The following is a 22,110-nucleotide window of genomic DNA, read 5'->3' on the forward strand; positions in this document are numbered from 1 at the left end:
CGTCTATCGGCAATGTACCAGACTGTATCCTTGACTGAGGCACAGAGTAAATATGTTATGGAGAACTCCAGTGCTGAAGTAGGCAAAACAGTGTGATATCAATAAAAAACAACACCGTAGAACTGGTTATTTGAAAAATAACAGTACGAAGCCTAATAAAAAGCACATAGAGCAAAGTGCACAGAGGCTCTAAGCTGTCAGCAAATGAATAAAATATATTCAGGGCAAAGTGCACAAAGGCCTAAAGCCTGAAGCTAAAGCGCAATGAATACGTAAAACTAACCACACTACACCCTCCCCCTTGTCGGTAGCAATTGGTTCCAATAATATAAAAGGATGCCCTAAATATAAACAATACCTAAAACAATTATTTCGACAAGGTGAGAAGACAACAAAGTCATAAATTTAGGTAACATGTGATCATAAAGCCAAATTCAATATAGTGTCAATTTCGTAAAAATCCAATCGTCAGATAGAAGCAATAGAACGCAGGAGTTCCTCCACTTCGATATATGTCAATATCGGAAGATCCACGCCACAAAGTACCATGGAGCAGGTGTGATCCAAAGCCCCAAAACCATTCAGGGCGGCACCCCGTGCAGGGCCTATGAAAGAGACAATACCATCTTCCTCCAGGAAGGGAATCTCAAACTGCCTCACGAAGCAAGCGCATCCGTAGTGCACAAGTCTGGGAATGAGCCCTAATCGGGAACATCAACAGATCAGTATCGACCATTGGAGGGCGCTGCAATGAGAGACATAGAGCCAGTGCATGTTCAAACGAGCACCAAAGGCATCGAAACACGGGTTGCACACAATCCAAAACCGGTCTGAATGACAGAGACCAGTCACACTCCAAATGTCCCAGGAGTGTCGCTCCAAAATGCTGCATCATGCGTTCACGACACAGCTGCGCTGACGGGAGCAGCAATACAGGATCTCGTAGTGACGGGACAGCCATTGCGAAAAAATAGCAACAACAGCAAGACTCCAGCCAGTAAAGCCAAAGTAATCGGGAAACCCCCAAAAATGCTTCCGAAAATAGAATGTATAGCCGAAGGTATCAAACCGAATATGGAAGAGAAGGTATGAGCAAAACCAACACCAACGACTTTGAAAAAATGTGCAATACCAGCAGTGCTGGATGCATTAAATATACGTCCCACAAGTTCACCGAAGTGATTCGGAAAGTTAGTATTCAAAAGGGACTGTATCTCCGCCGATGACCTTGCCACCTGAAGTGCGTAGGTCTCGCTAACAGATGTAAGGGCCACATGTTTCTGAAACAATAAAGCTTTTAGCCGACTCAACTTGTCGAAATCAACCTTGGAAGTAGCAATATGAGGCCAGATGTCCGCTACCTCCCTAAATTGAGTGGGGGGAAACAACACATTCCCGCAGCACGTAACGGCCTTGTTGACAACAACGATGTAAACTATTCCAGCACGCATGCCACAGCAGCGTTCGCTGTTAAGAACAATGTAACTGCCGTTAGAAAGCACCTGGAAAGTGTTTTTAATAACCGGGACTGGAACTCCCTTCAGATAACAAGCTAAGTTAGCAATCGAAGCGTTACACGCCACGTGTAAGGACAGCTGTTTACAAACCATTGAATGGCTGACAGAAGCTTCACATTCGCTGCCGCTAAGAAAAACCTCCTTCAAACCATTAACACATCTGTACTGAAAGGGAAGGTCCCACACCTCGTGTATGTAACTGTCTCCCAATAGTTCATATCTACCCACCGGAATATGCTTCAAACACGAAGTAAATTGCAAAGTAGAGATAGGCCTGATCAATCTGCCTCAACCGGGCTGCAGCCTCTTGTTGTGAAAGCTTCCAAATCTCATTATAAACCTCGTATAAGAACCTTTTCTTCCGTGGAACTTTGGGACCTGACAAAAAATCTTGTAAATCAGTATCATTAGACAGTAACGTGAGATGTGACTTAACTGCATCCAGCGTGGACGACTTCAACCATTGCTGACAAAGCTTCCCCACACTGTATGTAGTTATAATATCAGCATGTTCTGGTGATACGTAACGAGGGTCTGCCCTACTAGTCCTGAACCCCCCTGAAGAGGTGACAAAACGTTGATGACACACATTAGTGTCTACAGGCCATAATAACCACCCGCCTGGATGTAACGATGAAGTGTTAAGCGTACCATTCTGGACCCAATGTGTAAAGTCACTAAAAGTAGCATTCACATAGTGCTGCTAATTTGTTAATTTAGAAGGGACAGGTATACTAGGCAAAGTCAACTCCCTTATTGTCTCTAAGCCCAAATAGCTAGTCTGTTGTACTGTGTCATTGAGAAAAATCATCTGCACAGGGATAATACATGCCCTAAACAACATGTCCCTGCCTTGCATTTGCCAATTTTTCGAACCCCAAACACTTTTCAAGTCAACAGTTTTAAACCAGTATTCATACCCCTCGACCGAAAGTTTAGATACAAACAAATTTGAATACAGTAATTTAGTATCGGTCAATAACATTTGCTTATTAGAATACGGTGCAACTTTAAAATAGTAGGACTTCGCATTCCGTTGATCATGCCCAGAAAAATATGCAAATTTATCATAATACGTTTTCGAACTCCCTTGTGGAGGAGTAGAGCAATGTTCCCATTGCACATAATTAAACATGGGCTTAGGGCTACTAGCTTTATGAATAAAATGGTGTCCATAATAGTTGTAGCAAAACATGTCACCATGATTATCTCTAAATTGGTAAGCATCTTCATCGTCATAGACAGTATAATATTGCAAATCCGTTAGCATAGAATCTACTGTCTTCACATCCTAATCATCAGAAACAATGGCAGGTATAACAATATCATTCATTGATAATTTTAGGACATACGGTATTTGAATCAATTCAGTGGGACCATATATATCAAACATTACTTTATCCCACACAATTCCATCTGGAACCGGTATTGCAGAAATGTTTACAGTGGACAAGTCTCTTCGAACCATATGAGACGAAAAATGCGGTTTTAACACAGTCTCGACGTGCTCAATATCTGATCGATCAGGAAGAAAATGACCATGTATTATCAGAAAAAAAGTAACCACAAATCCCAACCATAATAAAAGAGTCATCACGGCCAAAAACAGCCAAAAATAGTTCCAAGGAAAAACAAAATATGTGCGTTTAAGCCAACCCAGCAGCCGTTGTGGACCGTGGACAGAAGACATCCGAGGACGAGGAGCCGGACACATCATTATCAGCGTCGTTGAAGCAGCCAGAAGCAGTTCTAGCAAAAGGTGCAACTGTGAACAAAGAAGCAGATGGAGGCTCTCGCCGTGGCACGCTATAAACCACATGTTCAGAAACGTCAGTAGAACGTACAGCAATTTGATCAAAAGATTCCATATTAATCGCGGTCGGTGGAACAATCGCAAGATCATCATCCACCCTCCCCAAGCTCGGAGAGGAAACAGTGTCGGTGAAAATCACCTGCAGCGGGACTTCTTCCCCAGTAGTGAGAGGGATTCCGGAACTACTGGGTGTCCCTCTTGGTCTGCTGTGCAGAATCGGCCACATGTTGTAACTTGACATTATCAATGGAAACAAAGCGATTTCCTTAGGCCCCTCGCAGCGGCGGTAAAATCACAGTTCTCGTGCCGCTTAACCCTAACGCAGGGACAGGTGCTCGATAAGAAGGACCAAATTATTTTTTAACTGCGACCTTTTCACGCACTAGATCCCCAATCCTGGGTATCCAACCAGTAGGTGTCACTGGCTCATCCTTAATTCCTGAGGAGGCAGCACTGGCAGAAGAGTTATCTTCACGGAATTCTTGTAAATCCTGCAAAACAGTGACACGATCATTTATGTCAAAGGGCGTATCTGCCGCCTCCACACCAGGACCATCTAGATCAGGAACATACATTTGTGTTCCAAACAGGCACTCATATGAAGTACGACCCACCAGTGACCTTCTAGGCAAGTTATTAAGTGCTCTCTGTACTCCATATAGGTGGGCTAGTCAACCACGACCCGTACCTATAACTCTGGCCGTTAAGGACTGCTTTAAATCACAATTTAAACGCTCCACGACAGAATTTCCCTCGGGATGAAATGGAGACGAGAATTGGAGTTGGACCCCCAACGAAGCCATGGTGTCCCTGAATGCCTTAGAGGCAAAAGCAGGGCCCTGGTCCGAATGAAAAGCCGCAACTGCAAATATATCGACAAAGATACGCAAATCTTTAATAACGGTTCGAGCGTCAGCCGAGCGTTGTGGCCAGACCCACACAAATCTGGAGCACGAATCTACAGCAACCAATATATATTTGTATGCACTATCTGGTGCCAGCGGACCACAATGATCCAAGTACACACACTGTAATGGTCTATTTGAAATCAGAAGGGGCGTCTGCTGCGGGTGTCTAGCCGACGATGCTTTAATTTGTTGACAAACGTCACAACAAAGGACATATTGCTTCGTCTCTTTATAGAGACCAGGCCACCAGTAACGAGCCTGTAAAAGTGAAATCGTGGCAGCCACTCCAGCATGTGCAGAAGCCACCCCCTCATGTGCTGCAGAAATCAATTGAGGTCTCTCAATTTTATGGGGAATTTCACGTACACCAATGCCTGGAATTGATAAGTGAAACCCCGAAACCGGTCCCAGGATGCTTGTTTCCGGTCCAGTGAGGACCTGGCTTGGCAGTTCGGGCTGGACTGTTCCCATGAGGAACAGGGTCAAGACTGATTTGCATATGGCTGGGTCCAAACTGGGATGGCATGGTGAGCAAAAGAACGATGGATTAAACCCAGATCTGTGACTGGGGGTGAGTGTTTGACAATGTTCAGCATTCCGTCCATCACTTGTTGTTTTTGCTTTGTCGCCCTAAGTGGGAAGGGTATGCCCAGACGTGGGTCCCGTGCTTCCCATGCCACTGGATTCAAGCTACCCTGGCTGATGAGGGGTGAAACCCCGAAACCGGTCCCAGGATGCTTGTTTCCGGTCCAGTGAGGACCTGGCTTGGCAGTTCGGGCTGGACTGTTCCCATGAGGAACAGGGTCAAGACTGATTTGCATATGGCTGGGTCCAAACTGGGGTGGCATGGTGAGCAAAAGAACGATGGATTAAACCCAGATCTGTGACTGCGGGTGAGTGTTTGACAATGTTCAGCATTCCGTCCATCACTTGCTGTTTTTGCTTTGTCGCCCTAAGTGGGAAGGGTATGCCCAGACGTGGGTCCCGTGCTTCCCATGACACTGGATTCAAGCTACCCTGGCTGATGAGGGGTGAAACCCCGAAACCGGTCCCAGGATGCTTGTTTCCGGTCCAGTGAGGACCTGGCTTGGCAGTTCGGGCTGGACTGTTCCCATGAGGAACAGGGTCAAGACTGATTTGCATATGGCTGGGTCCAAACTGGGGTGGCATGGTGAGCAAAAGAACGATGGATTAAACCCAGATCTGTGACTGGGGGTGAGTGTTTGACAATGTTCAGCATTCCGTCCATCACTTGTTGTTTTTGGAATTGTAACAGTAGCATTCAGCGCACCATTCAAGCATGTAGGAAGTTGGCTCTGTATGTGCTATTTCAAAGTAAGGAATAGCATGCACAGAGTCCAAGGGTTCCCCTTAGAGGTAAAATAGTGGTAAAAATAGATAATACTAATGCTCTATTTTGTGGTAGTGTGGTCGAGCAGTAGGCTTATCCAAGGAGTAGTGTTAAGCATTTGTTGTACATACACATAGACAATAAATGAGGTACACACACTCAGACAAATCCAGCCAATAGGTTTTGTATAGAAAAATATATTTTCTTAGTTTATTTTAAGAACCACAGGTTCAAATTTAACATGTAATATCTTGTTTGAAAGGTATTGCAGGTAAGTACATTAGGAACTTTGAATCATTTCAATTGCATGTATACTTTTCAAGTTATTCACAAATAGCTACTTTAAAAGTGGACACTTAGTGCAATTTTCACAGTTCCTGGGGGAGGTAAGTTTTTGTTAGTTTTACCAGGTAAGTAAGACACTTACAGGGTTCAGTTCTTGGTCCAAGGTAGCCCACCGTTGGGGGTTCAGAGCAACCCCAAAGTTACCACACCAGCAGCTCAGGGCCGGTCAGGTGCAGAGTTCAAAGTGGTGCCCAAAACGCATAGGCTTCAATGGAGAGAAGGGGGTGCCCCGGTTCCGGTCTGCTTGCAGGTAAGTACCCGCGTTTTCGGAGGGCAGACCAGGGGGGTTTTGTAGGGCACCGGGGGGGACACAAGCCCACACAGAAATTTCACCCTCAGCGGCACGGGGGCGGCCGGGTGCAGTGTTAGAACAAGCGTCGGGTTCGCAATGTAAGTCAATGAGAGATCAAGGGATCTCTTCAGCGCTGCAGGCAGGCAAGGGGGGGCTTCCTCGGGGAAACCTCCACTTGGGCAAGGGAGAGGGACTCCTGGGGGTCACTTCTGCAGTGAAAGTCCGGTCCTTCAGGTCCTGGGGGCTGCGGGTGCAGGGTCTTTTCGAGGCGTCGGGACTTAGGTTTCAGAGAGTCGCGGTCAGGGGAAGCCTCGGGATTCCCTCTGCAGGCGGCGCTGTGGGGGCTCAGGGGGGACAGGTTTTGGTACTCACAGTCGTAGAGTAGTCCGGGGGTCCTCCCTGAGGTGTTGGTTCTCCACCAGCCGAGTCGGGGTCGCCGGGTGCAGTGTTGCAAGTCTCACGCTTCTTGCGGGGAGATTGCAGGGTTCTTTAAAACTGCTTCTTTGGATAAAGTTGCAGTCTTTTTGGAGCAGGTCCGCTGTCCTCTGGAGTTTCTTGTCGTCGTCGAAGCAGGGCAGTCCTCAGAGGATTCAGAGGTCGCTGGTCCCTTTGGAAGGCGTCGCTGGAGCAGAGTTCTTTGGAAGGCAAGAGACAGGCCGGTGAGTTTCTGGAGCCAAGGCAGTTGTTGTCTTCTGGTCTTCCTCTGCAGGGGTTTTCAGCTGGGCAGTCCTTCTTGTTGTTGTTGCAGGAATCTAAATCTTTAGGTTCAGGGAAGCCCTTAAATACTAAATTTAAGGGCGTGTTTAGGTCTGGGGGGTTAGTAGCCAATGGCTACTAGCCCTGAGGGTGGGTACACCCTCTTTGTGCCTCCTCCCAAGGGGAGGGGGTCACAATCCTAACCCTATTGGGGGAATCCTCCATCTGCAAGATGGAGGATTTCTAAAAGTTAGAGTCACCTCAGCTCAGGACACCTTAGGGGCTGTCCTGACGGGCCAGTGACTCCTCCTTGTTATTCTCATTATTTTCTCCGGCCTTGCCGCCAAAAGTGGGGGCCGGGGCCGGAGGGGGCGGGCAACTCCACTAAGCTGGAGTGTCCTGCGGTGCTGTGACAAAGGGGTGAGCCTTTGAGGCTCACCGCCAGGTGTTACAGCTCCTGCCTGGGGGAGGTGTTAGCATCTCCACCCAGTGCAGGCTTTGTTACTGGCCTCAGAGTGACAAAGGCACTCTCCCCATGGGGCCAGCAACATGTCTCTAGTGTGGCAGGCTGCTGGAACTAGTCAGCCTACACAGACAGTCGGTTAAGTTTCAGGGGGCACCTCTAAGGTGCCCTCTGGGGTGTATTTTGAAATAAAATGTACACTGGCATCAGTGTGCATTTATTGTGCTGAGAAGTTTGATACCAAACTTCCCAGTTTTCAGTGTAGCCATTATGGTGCTGTGGAGTTCGTGCAAAACAGACTCCCAGACCATATACTCTTATGGCTACCCTGCACTTACAATGTCTAAGGTTTTGCTTAGACACTGTAGGGGCACAGTGCTCATGCACTGGTGCCCTCACCTATGGTATAGTGCACCCTGCCTTAGGGCTGTAAGGCCTGCTAGAGGGGTGACTGACCTATACTGGCATAGGCAGTGAGAGGCTGGCATGGCACCCTGAGGGGAGTGCCATGTCGACTTACTCATTTTGTTCTCACTAGCACACACAAGCTGGTAAGCAGTGGGTCTGTGCTGAGTGAGGGGTCTCTAGGGTGGCATAATACAGGCTGCAGCCCTTAGAGACCTTCCCTGGCATCAGGGCCCTTGGTACCAGAGGTACCAGTTACAAGGGACTTATCTGGATGCCAGGGTGTGCCAATTGTGGGATCAATGGTACATTTTAGGTGAAAGAACACTGGTGCTGGGGCCTGGTTAGCAGGGTCCCAGCACACTTCTCAGTCAAGTCAGCATCAGTATCAGGCAAAAAGTGGGGGGTAACTGCAACAGGGAGCCATTTCTTTACAAAGCAGTAACTATATTTTGAAGGAAATCCTTTAGGAAAGGGCATGCCATCAACCGTAGCCTTTATGGCAGCCGAAATTTCTGTGTCTGGTTTGGTACTCGAACGAGTCACTGCGGCCACAGTGGCGACAGCCACTGCCGATTTCGCGGCTTCATCAGCCAAAGTATTCCCAGCAACGTGTATTCCAACGCGCTGGTGTCCAAGTGTATGCACAACATGGACTTTAGGAAGCGTTTCCTTCAGATCTGCAACCTTACCCCACAACATTTTATGTTTAATGGTGTTGCCTTTAGAATCTCTGAACCCATTCATTTTCCAATAGTGTAGATATTCATTGAAAGACTGAACACAGTAGTAGGAGTCACAGACCAGCAAGGTTAAAGTTGCCGGATCCGCGTGCTCCAATGCTAACAATAGAGCTTTGAGCTCAGCCAGCTGTGCCATGCAATCTCCCAAGGTTTTAGTATAAGTATGTCGGGGCAGAACACTTCCCCCTCCATAGTGCCGCTCACCACCGCACATGCAGCAGAATACTGTTGTTTAGTCCCAACCGCTGGTTGCGCAGAGCCATCGGTATACATGACCACTTGATATTGGTCAATAGGCAACGTACCAGCAGGAACAGGGTATTCCATTTCATATTGAAGAAATTCTTGAGTCTGCAGTTTAGGGTCGAATACATAATCTACATCAGTGGCTGTCAAAGACGTAGCCCATTGTATCCATCGCGGGTGTAAAGCTTTCGAATTTCGAACACTCGCTTTTGTAACTACCTCTAAGGCCGGAATTGGGGAAACGACAACGATGCGTTGACCCTGGGCCAGCGGTCTTTCTTTAATAACAGCCATCTGTACTGCTGTGAGAACTTTCTCAGTCTGTGCAAAACGTTGTTCTGCAGCAGAATACAAGTGAGACTTGTATGCAATCGGGACTGTCTCCCCCTCACTAAAGGTGACATAAGTAAACCCAACAGCCCCAGGTATCACCCTGATGACTAAAAGTGTCTTATTGTCCCGTGTGTGTAAGTGTTTAACTGCTAAGAGATCACTTTGTAATTCCCGTAGTATGTGTGTATGTTCAATCGTCCAAAATTTACTCGAAAAATTCGGACGAATCAACTCGTATAAGGGTTTTATATGCATCGCATAATCAGGAATGTAAGTTCTGCCAAAATTCAGAAACCCCAACAATGACTAGAGCTTCCGAACCGTATTAGGAGGCTGCAATAAAGCACATTTCTCCAAAAAATGTGGCGCTAAGCTCTTGCCCTCACTCGACAACTCATATCCCAGGAAAATGACGCTGAGGAAGGCAATCTTCGATTTCTTAAAATTAAACTTATAGCCAATATCAGCAAACCCCACAACAATGCGCGATACACGCCTTAGATGTTGCAGAATCTCATCGTCTGTCAGATATATGTCATCAACATATGATAATGCTTCAGGGTCGAACTCATGCAGTATTTCAGTTACACGAGCCGAAAACAGTCCTGGGCTATTTTTATACCCCTGAGGCAAACAACACAATTTTCTGAGAGCCAAACGCACTGAAACAGGTATAGTCCCGACTCTCGGGCGCTATATTCTGGCAGAAAAATCCATTCGAGATATCTAATGTTGTCTTGTATTTTTTACGCACTATATTATTCATAAGTCCTGCGCTGTGTGAATTCTGTATTGCATATGTGCGTGTATGACTATTCAAATGTCTATAATCCACCACGATCCTATATGAATGGTCCGGTTTAGCAACCGGAAATAAGGGATTATTCATCGGCGAGACACAGGGCTCAAGTACACCCTGATACTCCAATTGTGTAATAATTTTTCTAACCGATGCCCTTGCTTCAAATTTGATAGGATACTGCGGTTGCGGCTGAGGTTCGCCCTTTATCGGAATTACAGGGAGTGCAGAATTATTAGGCAAATGAGTATTTTGACCACATCATCCTCTTTATGCATGTTGTCTTACTCCAAGCTGTATAGGCTCGAAAGCCTACTACCAATTAAGCATATTAGGTGATGTGCATCTATGTAATGAGAAGGGGTGTGGTCTAATGACATCAACACCCTATATCAGGTGTGCATAATTATTAGGCAACTTCCTTTCCTTTGGCAAAATGGGTCAAAAGAAGGACTTGACAGGCTCAGAAAAGTCAAAAATAGTGAGATATCTTGCAGAGGGATGCAGCACTCTTAAAATTGCAAAGCTTCTGAAGCGTGATCATCGAACAATCAAGCGTTTCATTCAAAATAGTCAACAGGGTCGCAAGAAGCGTGTGGAAAAACCAAGGCGCAAAATAACTGCCCATGAACTGAGAAAAGTCAAGCGTGCAGCTGCCACGATGCCACTTGCCACCAGTTTGGCCATATTTCAGAGCTGCAACATCACTGGAGTGCCCAAAAGCACAAGGTGTGCAATACTCAGAGACATGGCCAAGGTAAGAAAGGCTGAAAGACGACCACCACTGAACAAGACACACAAGCTGAAACGTCAAGACTGGGCCAAGAAATATCTCAAGACTGATTTTTCTAAGGTTTTATGGACTGATGAAATGAGAGTGAGTCTTGATGGGCCAGATGGATGGGCCCGTGGCTGGATTGGTAAAGGGCAGAGAGCTCCAGTCCGACTCAGACGCCAGCAAGGTGGAGGTGGAGTACTGGTTTGGGCTGGTATCATCAAAGATGAGCTTGTGGGGCCTTTTCGGGTTGAGGCTGGAGTCAAGCTCAACTCCCAGTCCTACTGCCAGTTCCTGGAAGACACCTTCTTCAAGCAGTGGTACAGGAAGAAGTCTGCATCCTTCAAGAAAAACATGATTTTCATGCAGGACAATGCTCCATCACACGCGTCCAAGTACTCCACAGCGTGGCTGGCAAGAAAGGGTATAAAAGAAGGAAATCCAATGACATGGCCTCCTTGTTCACCTGATCTGAACCCCATTGAGAACCTGTGGTCCATCATCAAATGTGAGATTTACAAGGATGGAAAACAGTACACCTCTCTGAACAGTGTCTGGGAGGCTGTGGTTGCTGCTGCACGCAATGTTGATGGTGAACAGATCAAAACACTGACAGAATCCATGGATGGCAGGCTTTTGAGTGTCCTTGCAAAGAAAGGTGGCTATATTGGTCACTGATTTGTTTTTGTTTTGTTTTTGAATGTCAGAAATGTATATTTGTGAATGTTGAGATGTTATATTGGTTTCACTGGTAATAATAAATAATTGAAATGGGTATATATTTGTTTTTTGTTAAGTTGCCTAATAATTATGCACACCTGATATAGGGTGTTGATGTCATTAGACCACACCCCTTCTCATTACAGAGATGCACATCACCTAATATGCTTAATTGGTAGTAGGCTTTCGAGCCTATACAGCTTGGAGTAAGACAACATGCATAAAGAGGATGATGTGGTCAAAATACTCATTTGCCTAATAATTCTGCACTCCCTGTACATGATAAGGTGATTGTCTGTCCCACCCCACGTTATTTCTATACAAGGCGGGAGCCTGTGCTAGAGCCCATGATTTACTATAGGACTCCGCTAGTTCTCTCGGAACAAGTGGTGAGAAGGAAGGTGTAATAACCTCCTCCCCAACCGGACAGTCGCGAACAAAGTCAGGTGGCCAATCTTGTTCGGCCAGCAGAACATCATATGATTTTACCACATGGTCCCAAAAAATGGCGTTTATAATACTGTCAATGTCCCCTTCCAATCGCAGAGTCACTTCATATACTCTATCAGGATCAGAGACTCGCATATCCGCCGTCTCGACTTGTATGAAGTCATCAGTTGCTTTCACCTCCAGATGCTCCAGAAGACTCTGGCGAACTATTGTGACCTCTGCCGCGCTGTCTAACAGTGCTAACGCCCATGTCTTGTTCGTCAAGAGAACTCTCTTCTTGAGCGGCATGTCTAACTGAGACTGCTGCCACTTTCTTCTTTTTAAATTGCTGTTTTTGTTGCAGCGGTTTCTCTTCTTGTTTAATAGAAACCTCCGCTGAGCGTTGTGAATCCTGTCTTGGTTTCACGTACTCCGTCCTCCGCTCTGACCTCCCACCTCTCTCACTTCTTTTCTCCGAGGAGTCCTGAAAGGAACGAGATTGGCGTGTATCAGTATATTGATATCTATCAGGCGTCTCCAAAGTATCCCTATTCCTGAGATTATACTTATTCTGTTGGGTCTCCGGTTGCGGAGACTGCCCACCATCTTTCTTAGGTGTTCGCTGTTTCTTATCCCAGCGCTTCTTTGAACCCTCAGGTTGTTGCTGTTTAGCATTATCTTTATTATTTTTACCCTGTAACTGGGGTTTTTGTGGTCTAGCCCCTAGGCTATTGCGACCAATACTAGAATATGTTTCCGCTATTATTCTCGGAAGCTCCCGCTCCTGATTAAGCAGCGGAACATCCCGAAGACGCATTCGCACTGCTAGTGGTACTGCCTCTCCTTTGAGATTACTCAAAATAATAGAAGAAACTGTGGCAAAATTGCCCAGCAACTGCATGCCCAAATCTAAGGCAGGGGCAGCCCCATATTCATCCTGAATCTGTTTAAGCATGTCCGGTAAATTAGCTAATGTCGGTGTACTGTGTGCTGTAGTGTAGAGCGCGGCAAACACCGTGCCCCAGGTATTACAAAGGTCCACCAGAGGAACCATCCCGTATGGCAAACACATCGTAAAAATTCTATGTTTATCCTGAGGTCCCGTATGGGGAAATACTGCTTCCAGCATATTAATTTTTTGTGCCAGCCAAAATGGAGTCTCCTCTCGTTTAGCCGGTACTTTACCCATAACTGAGTGCACAGTGGCCGGATTAATACCCGGAACCACAGCCTGTGGGTGCGCTGGAGCAGCACGCGCTGCATTCGTATTTAGTGTCTGTAAGGAAATGCCTCCTTGGCATGGTTACCCCCTGACTTTTTGCCTTTGCGGATGCTATGTTTTGAATTGAAAGTGTGCTGAGGCCTGCTAACCAGGCCCCAGCACCAGTGTTCTTTCCCTAACCTGTACTTTTGATTCCACAATTGGCACACCCTGGCATCCAGATAAGTCCCTTGTAAGTGGTACCCCTGGTACAAAGGGCCCTGATGCCAAGGAAGGTCTCTAAGGGCTGCAGCATGTCTTATGCCACCCTGGAGACCCCTCACTCAGCACAGACACCCTGCTTGCCAGCTTGTGTGTGCTGGTGAGAACAAAACGAGTAAGTCGACATGGCACTCCCCTCAGGGTGCCATGCCAACCTCTCACTGCCTATGCAGGTATAGATAAGTCACCCCTCTAGTAGGCCTTACAGCCCTAAGGCAGGGTGCACTATACCATAGGTGAGGGCACCAGTGCATGAGCACTGTGCCCCTACAGTGTCTAAGCAATACCTTAGACATTGTAAGTGCAGGGTAGCCATAAGAGTATATGGTCTGGGAGTCTGTTTTACACGAACTCCACAGCACAATAATGGCTACACTGAAAACCGGGAAGTTTGGTATCAAACTTCTCAGCACAATAAAAGCACACTGATGCCAGTGTACATTTTATTGTAAAATACACCCCAGAGGGCACCTTAGAGGTGCCCCCTGAAACCTTAACCAACTATCTGTGTAGGCTGACTGGTTCCAGCAGCCTGCCACGCTAGAGACATGTTGCTGGCCCCATGGGGAGAGTGCCTTTGTCACTCTGAGGCCAGTAACAAAGCCTGCACTGGGGGGAGATGCTAACACCTCCCCCAGGCAGGAGCTGTCACACCTGGCGGTGAGCCTCAAAGGCTCACCCCTTTGTGCCAGCACAGCAGGACACTCCAGCTAGTGGAGTTGCCCGCCCCCTCCGGCCACGGCACCCACTTTTGGCGGCAAGGCCGGAGAAAATAATGAGAAAAACAAGGAGGAGTCACTGACCAGTCAGGACAGCCCCTAAGGTGTCCTGAGCTGAAGTGACTAACTTTTAGAAATCCTCCATCTTGCAGATGGAGGATTCCCCAATAGGATTCGGGATGTGACCCCCTCCCCTTGGGAGGAGGCACAAAGAGGGTAGACCCACCCTCAGGGCTAGTAGCCATTGGCTACTAACCCCCCAGACCTAAACACGCCCTTAAATTTAGTATTTAAGGGCTCCCCTGAACCTAAGAATTTAGATTCCTGAAACTACAAGAAGAAGAAGACTGCTGAGCTGAAAAACCCCTGCAGAGGAAGAACAGAAGACACCAACTGCTTTGGCCCCAGACTTACCGGCCTATCTCCTGCCTTCCAAAGAAACCTGCTCCAGCGACGCTTTCCAAGGGACCAGCGACCTCTGAATCCTCTGAGGACTGCCCGACTTCAAGAAAGACAAGAAACTCCTGAGGACAGCGGCCCTGCTCCAAAAGAACTGCAACTTTGTTTCAAGTAGCAGATTTAAAGACCCCTGCAACTCCCCGCAAGAAGCGTGAGACTTGCAACACTGCACCCGGCGACCCCGACTCGACTGGTGGAGAAACAACGCGACAGGGAGGACCCCCAGGCGACTCCCAGACTGTGAGTAACCAAAGTTGTCCCCCCTGAGCCCCCACAGCAACGCCTGCAGAGGGAATCCCGAGGCTCCCCCTGACCGCGACTGCCTGAACTCCATTTCCCGACGGCTGGGAAAGAACCTGCAACCGCAGCCCCCAGCACCTAAAGGAACGGAACTCCTGTGCAGGAGTGACCCCCAGGAGGCCCTCTCCTTTGCCCAGGTGGTGGCTACCCTGAGGAGCCCCCCCCTTGCCTGCCTGCAACGCTGAAGAGATCCTTCTGAGATCTCACTGCACCCGGCCGCCCCCGCGCTGCTGAGGGTGTACTTTTTGTGCGGACTTGTGTCCCCCCCGGTGCCCTACAAAACCCCCCTGGTCTGCCCTCCGAAGACGCGGGTACTTACCTGCTGGCAGACTGGAACCGGGGCACCCCCTTCTCTCCATTGAAGCCTATGTGTTTTGGGCACCTCTTTGACCTTTGCACCTGACCGGCCCTGAGCTGCTGGTGTGATAACTTTGGGGTTGCTCTGAACCCCCAACGGTGGGCTACCTTGGACCAAAAACTGAAACTTGTAAGTGACTTACTTACCTGTTAAAACTAACATTACTTTACCTCCCCCAGGAACTGTGAAAATTGCACTAAGTGTCCACTTTTAAAACAGCTTATTGTGTTTTATGTAAAAAGTATACATGTTAATGAAATGATTCAAAGTTCCTAAAGTACTTACCTGCAATACCTTTCAAATGAGATATTACATGTAAAATTTTAACCTGTGGTTCTTAAAATAAACTAGGAAAATATATTTTTCTATAACAAAACCAATTGGCTGGATTTGTCTCTGAGTGTGTGTTGCTCATTTATTGCCTGTGTGTATGTACAACAAATGCTTAACACTACTCCTTTGATAAGCCTACTGCTCGACCACACTATCACAAAATAGAGCATTAGTATTATCTCTTTTTGCCACTATCTTACCTCTAAGGGGAACCCTTGGACTCTGTGCATGCTATTCCTTACTTTGAAATAGCACATACAGAGCCAACTTCCTACAGTGTCTGCATGACAAACTGAACTAATCGTCTATATGTAGCCGTTAATTCCGAATATAAACGACGAACTTCAACCACTGCCAATTGAGCAACTGCAGGATGAGGTGTATATGTAGCCAATAAAGGCCAGGTAGGACCATCATTACTCAGTGGACCTAACCTAACTTGTGCTACTGAGTGTGGGAGGGCGCCTTCAAGCCAATTATGGTGTTCTTGATAAGATAGAGGTATTTCTAAATAAGCGTAAGCCCTGTATTGTCCAGGGACATTCGCAACAGTGTATTCGTGAAAAGTATTAGTTCCCCCATCCACTGCTGGAAATCCGACCCAAGAATAAAAAAAGTTCCGTTCTATAGGCTGAATGGGCGTCCACCACAAAAGTGACTGGACCCCCCTGGACTGTCAGTCCATGTGTCAACAGATGTCCCGTGAGCGGATGACACATATTAATTGCTATATTCACTACATTAGGATTCGCCATTTTATAAAAAATAGCTTCACGTCAGAGAAGGCACACCAATATTGTGGTTTTTCCTTTCAAAGTTCAAGCTTGAACAACCAACCACTAAGCAAGGGGAAGCACCTATGCCGTGGCGGCGGAAAACCCTCAGCCCCACGGACGTCTCCGTATACGGAACCGAGGAGTCAAAATATATATGAGACCAAGAGAGTCAGTCGGACCTAATCATTAGCGCCAGACCAAACGTTGGCGGCGCCATGTCGCGTGGGCTCTCATTATTCTAAATGAGACTACTGGATTTCTAGGTAGCAGGATCTATAACGGTGTGGGGGACTGAGTCTGACCCACGTGTAAAGAACCCTGTCACTCTAAATCCGGTTTTTGCTCCGGCTAACTAACAGTGCCTCATTTCTCCCATGTGGAAGGAATGATTCGGCAGCCGAGCGCATGACATCTTTGGAACTTCTCAGGGAAGTCGTGGTTACTCAGATCCAAACCAACTCTCTTATTTCCAATATGATCTCATATACAAATGACAAAGACAGTATAAGTTTTATATAATGTTTTTAATAAAACGACTGTATTTTAGATATTAAGGCGTGAGCCGCAATAACCAGAACGATACAACACAGTAGGATTGAAATAGTCACCAGGAGTAAAACATAAGAACAAAGCTATCATATTGTCTAACAGTTTCTACTCTCCCTCTGCTTGTTCTATTTAGAGCACAGCATGTTAAGCTTCTAGCTTGCCTATTAGAATCACTGTGGAGACATCAGCCCTCATACCTGAGCAAAGACCTGTGATCTTGGTTCAGCATCTGCAACGAGGCAGTCAGCGTCTAGTTGTGGTTCCCTGGTCGGAATCTCCCTCTCGCATGTATTGGGACAAGGAAGTGATTTTATAACTAACATGTCATCGTGATCACAAAATGTCCCTACGCAGGAATGCCAAGTCTAAACTCCTACCACGTCTATCGGCAATGTACCAGACTGTATCCTTGACTGAGGCACAGAGTAAATATGTTATGGAGAACTCCAGTGCTGAAGTAGGCAAAACAGTGTGATATGAATAAAAAACAACACCGTAGAACTGGTTATTTGAAAAATAACAGTACGAAGCCTAATAAAAAGCATATAGAGCAAAGTGCACAGAGGCTCTAAGCTGTCAGCAAATGAATAAAATATATTATGGGCAAAGTGCACAAAGGCCTAAAGCCTGAAGCTAAAGCGCAATGAAGACGTAAAACTAACCACACTACACCACTAGTGACGAAAAGCGTTGCTGAGCGAGTTCTGCCCTGGAAACTCCAACGCGCAAAATAGTGGACATTGCGTGTTCTCTGCGGAGGCGCACAGATCTAACCAAGGTTCACTCCACTGCTAAAAGACCTTGCACCACCTCCAGATGGAGACGCCATTCGTGTCAGACTACGCATCGACGGCTGGGTTAGTCTGGTCTGGCGTTCAGACAGCCCACCAGACGTTGAACCACCAGGGAAATGCCCTGGCGTTCCAGCCATGTCCAGAAACAAAGAGGCTCTTAACAAAGGGTACACGACCCCACTCCTCCTTGTTTGTTGCAATACCACATGGTTGTGGTGTTGTCGGTGAACAACTGCACCACTTTACCTTTGAGAGAGGGAAAGAATGCTTTCAATGCAAGCCAGATCGCCTGGAGCTCCAAGAGGTTGATATGGAGCCTGGACTCCGCCGGAGACCAGAGGCCTCTGATCTCCGTCTCTCCCATGTGGACGCCCCATCCCAGGAGTGATGCATCTGTGTAGGAAAATGGCCATGGAGGCGGTACCCTCCTCTCCCCCCCACACACACTTTTTGCCTGATATTGATGCTGACTTGACAGTGTGTGGTGGGATCCTGCTAACCAGGCCCCAGCACCAGTGTTCTTTCCCTAAAAATGTACCATTGTTTCCACAATTGGCACACCCCTGGCACACAGATAGGTCTCTTGTAAAAGGAACCAGTGGTACCAAGGGCCCTGTGAAAAGGAATATCCCTAAGGGCAGGAGCATGTGTTGTGCCACCCTAAGTAACACAAGCACAATGCTATTGCAGATTGTGTGTGTTGCTGGGGAGAAAAAGTCAAAGTCAACATGGTATCCCTCTCAGGGTGCCATGCACACAAAACACTGCCTGTGGCATAGGTGAGTCACCCCTCTAGCAGGCCTTAAAGCCCTAAGGCAGGGTGCACTATACCACAGGTGAGGGCACAGCTGCATGAGAAATATGCCCCTACAGTGTAAGTCTATTCTTAGACATTGTAAGTACAGTGTGGCCATAATAAGTATATGGTCTGAGAGTTTGTCAAAAAACGAACTCAACAGCTCCATAATGGCTACACTGAATACTGGGAAGTTTGGTATCAAACTTCTCAGAAAAATAAACCCACGCTGATACCAGTGTGGGATTTATTAAAAAATGCACACAGAGGGCATCTTAGAGATGCCCCCTGTATTTTACCCAATCCTTCAGTGCAGGACTGACTGGTCTGTGCCAGCCTGCCACTGAGAGACGAGTTTCTGACCCCATGGGTTGAGAGCCTTTGTGCTCTCTGGGGCCAGAAACAAAGCCTGCACTGGGTGGAGGTGCTTCAAGTCTCCCCCCTGCAGGAACTGTAACGCGTAGCGATAAGCCTCAAAGGCTCAGTCTTCGTGTTAAAATGCACCAGGGCACTCCAGCTAGTGGAGATGCCCAGCCCCAGGACAAAGCCCCACTTTTGGCGGCAAGTCCAGAGGGATAATTAGGAAAAACAAGGAGGCGTCACCACCTCAGACAGAACCACCCCTAAGGTGTCCAGAGCTGAAGTGACCCCTCCTTGCAGAATCCTCCATCTTGGAGGACAGGGACCAATAGGGTTAGGAATGTGCCCCCCTGCCCAAAGGGAGTGGGTACAGGAAGGGTGTAACCACCCTTAGAGACAGTACCCCCTCCACAAAGGGGGTGGGCACAGGAAGGGTGTAACCACCCTTAGAGACAGTAGCCATTTGCTACTGCCCTCTGACCCCTAAAACACCCCCAAATCTTGTATTTAATGGCCCCCTGAACCACGCTAGTCAGATTCCTGACGACCTCCCAAGATGAAGGGCTGCTTAGCTTAAACCTCAAAAGAGAAGGAAAGGAGACAACAACTGACTTGGCTCCAGCCCTACCGGCCTGTCTCCTGCTTCAAAGAACCTGCAGAATAGGCGAAGCGTCCTGCAGGTCCAGCGACCTCTGAAAAACCTCCAGAGGACTGCCTGCATCACAGAGGATCAAGAACTCCCGTGGACAGTGGCCCTGTCCAAAGAAGAAAGCTCTTCTAAAGGACTCCGACCTCACTCCAGAAGCGTAAGTCCAAACCACTCTGCACCAGACGCCCACAGCCCGAGTCCAGGTGGCCCAACTGACCAGAGAGGACCCCCAGGCCACGGCAACCAAGTGCCCACCCTGGGTTGACCTCTCCACCCCTCCACTGCCTATTTGAACTCGACCCCAAAAACAATGGGCTGGTGAGTTGTTACTCTCTTCTGGCATTAAAACAAGAAGGGGTAGCTATTATATTTCTTAAGAATGCTGAAATGTTTCACATTTGACATGAATGTGACACAGAAGGGGTGTGTTTTGGTTAGAATCAAAATTGTTAATTTGCGCCGTTTATACACAATATTATAGACTATCACGTTGCCTTGCAAGATCTTATGGTAGCTTATGAGTAATGTTAAACTTCACTACTGCTCCGATCAACAAAACCCATTGGCTCGCACAGGTACTGCTCAAGATTTTCTGGATCCAGTCTACTGCCTGAGGAATATTCTAAGTCAAGGAATATGCTGTTAGAAGCCTCTAGCATAAGTTGAACTACTGCTATAATTTTATGATAAATGAATGAGGAACCCACGAGCAATCCACCACATGGGACTATGCTGTTTGTGTCTCTTAAGGAGAAGGTAAAAAGCATTTCAGTCACAAGGAGGTATGGACTACCCTCAGGGAGATACCCCATATGATGTTACTAATGTAAGAGGTCATAATGTTGTGCATTTATGCTATGACTCTATAAGCAGCCAGTATACTTCAATTAAGAATAGGACACAATCAACAAGTGATATGCCACCGATGACAAGACACAACATAATAGTACTAAAGAAGTTTAGTTTGCTGTTTACGAATACGTTTTCACTGCTCTGATCATTTCAAGGACTAATTACACGTGTTCACGAATAAGGAAAGCAACACGCCTGACAAGAGTAACTTGTGGCATTTTATTACATAACCATTATGTATTTTCTTGGCTGAGTAGAAAGTTCAACTAATGGATGCAATCAAAGTCAAACGTAAACAAAAAAGGTGCATCCATATAAACAAAATTAATCACATTGAAGACAAAAGGCTTATCAAGGCCAAACAACATAGTTGCCAATCATACACTTACCCTTTGATCCACTGAGTTCAAACCCTGTGTCGTCTTCCCTTTTTTATTGTGTTGCGAGTTATCACAATCGTATTCCACTTCAGGCTTGCTAAGATCACGACAGAATGTACAAATCCAATCACCACTAAAGACGGAAGGGCATTTTTAGCATAAGTGATGGTATCCAACAATGTAAATCACACAATTAACTTGAAAAAATTAGCAAAGAAAAATGTTACTTGTAGTAAAAGAGTATAATTTGCAGAAGTTACAGCGTTAATATTAAGTGCTTGGAAGTCAATATCACATTTATTGTGAGCAACCACTAGGCAATAATGTGTATTATACTTTATAAAGTTGCCCTATAATAAAACCTAAAAGAAAAAAATGATTTTTTTAATATAGTGAACTATCAAAATAGGTTGTTAGGTTAACCATATAGAAATGTAAATGAAAATGCTAATATAAATTGTTTAGGACACAGCCAGAGACGTAATTATTAGCGCATACCATGAAAGCTATAATGCACATCTCATAACGCACTGGCATGAAGTGCTGCTGCAAAACAACCTACATTCTACACAAATGTAACTTTGAAAACCGATGTTCAAGTGGTATGTATTATATCCTTCCAGTAAAAGATTCACTAGATAAAAAAAACATGCAAAATGAAACTTTTCATTTACATTTTTTAAATGCTATTAAAAAACCTTAAAAAAAAAAAAACACATGTAGACTAGTTCAATACTGCCAATGGCACATAAGCCAGCTATTAGGTTGACCTTAAACACACTGCAAGGTCTGTTTCAAAAACAGGATATGCTTGTTATTTCTGTGAGGAACTCTTAGAATTCTCAGTAACAATGACTCAATAAATCTCTCTATCACTCAAATCCTTACTTATCTCCTTTTAGTGAGTCTCAAATTATTAAGCTTTAGTGCCTTAGCATAAAGCATCCTAGTTCGATAGTATGGCGGTTGTCTGTTGTTCATCAAGAACAGACAGGTCTGAGCTGGTCTATTTTATGATTACATGTACATATGCAGCAATAATGATCTAATAAAGTATCAATGACATTTCAAATAAGCAATTTACAGGGCTTCAAAGTTTCCTAACTATATATTGTAGGAAGTTGGCTCTGTATATACTATTTCAAAGTAAGAAATAGTGTGCACAGAGTCCAAGGGTTCCCCTTAGAGGTAAGATAGTGGCAAAAAATATATAATTCTAATGCTCTATTTTGTGGTAGTGTGGTCGAGTAGTAGGCTTATCAGAGGGTAGTGTTAAGCATTTGTTGTACACACACAGGCAATAAATGAGGAACACACACTCAAAGACAATTCCAGGCCAATAGGTTTTTATATAGAAAAATATATTTTCTTTGTTTATTTTAAGAACCACAGGTTCAAGATTTACAAGTAATACTTCAAATGAAAGGTATTTCACTCAGGTACTCTAGGAACTTTGAATAATCACAA

General features: G+C 46.1%; 1 protein-coding gene across 3 annotated transcripts in view; it reads right to left on the bottom strand.

The window, feature by feature from the left end:
• The window catches only part of TRIM33 (tripartite motif containing 33), a 502,696-nt gene that overhangs the window by 106,390 nt on the left and 374,196 nt on the right, over window positions 1–22,110 (bottom strand). For all 3 annotated transcript variants that reach the window (XM_069218910.1, XM_069218908.1, XM_069218909.1), the window contains one exon: window positions 20,653–20,776. In XM_069218910.1, coding sequence (XP_069075011.1) covers window positions 20,653–20,776 — 124 coding nt within the window. The remainder of the gene's footprint in view (window positions 1–20,652; window positions 20,777–22,110) is intronic.

This window comes from Pleurodeles waltl, unplaced genomic scaffold (genome assembly GCF_031143425.1).
Source record: "Pleurodeles waltl isolate 20211129_DDA unplaced genomic scaffold, aPleWal1.hap1.20221129 scaffold_119, whole genome shotgun sequence".
In the NCBI taxonomy this organism is placed as follows: Eukaryota; Metazoa; Chordata; class Amphibia; order Caudata; family Salamandridae; genus Pleurodeles; species Pleurodeles waltl.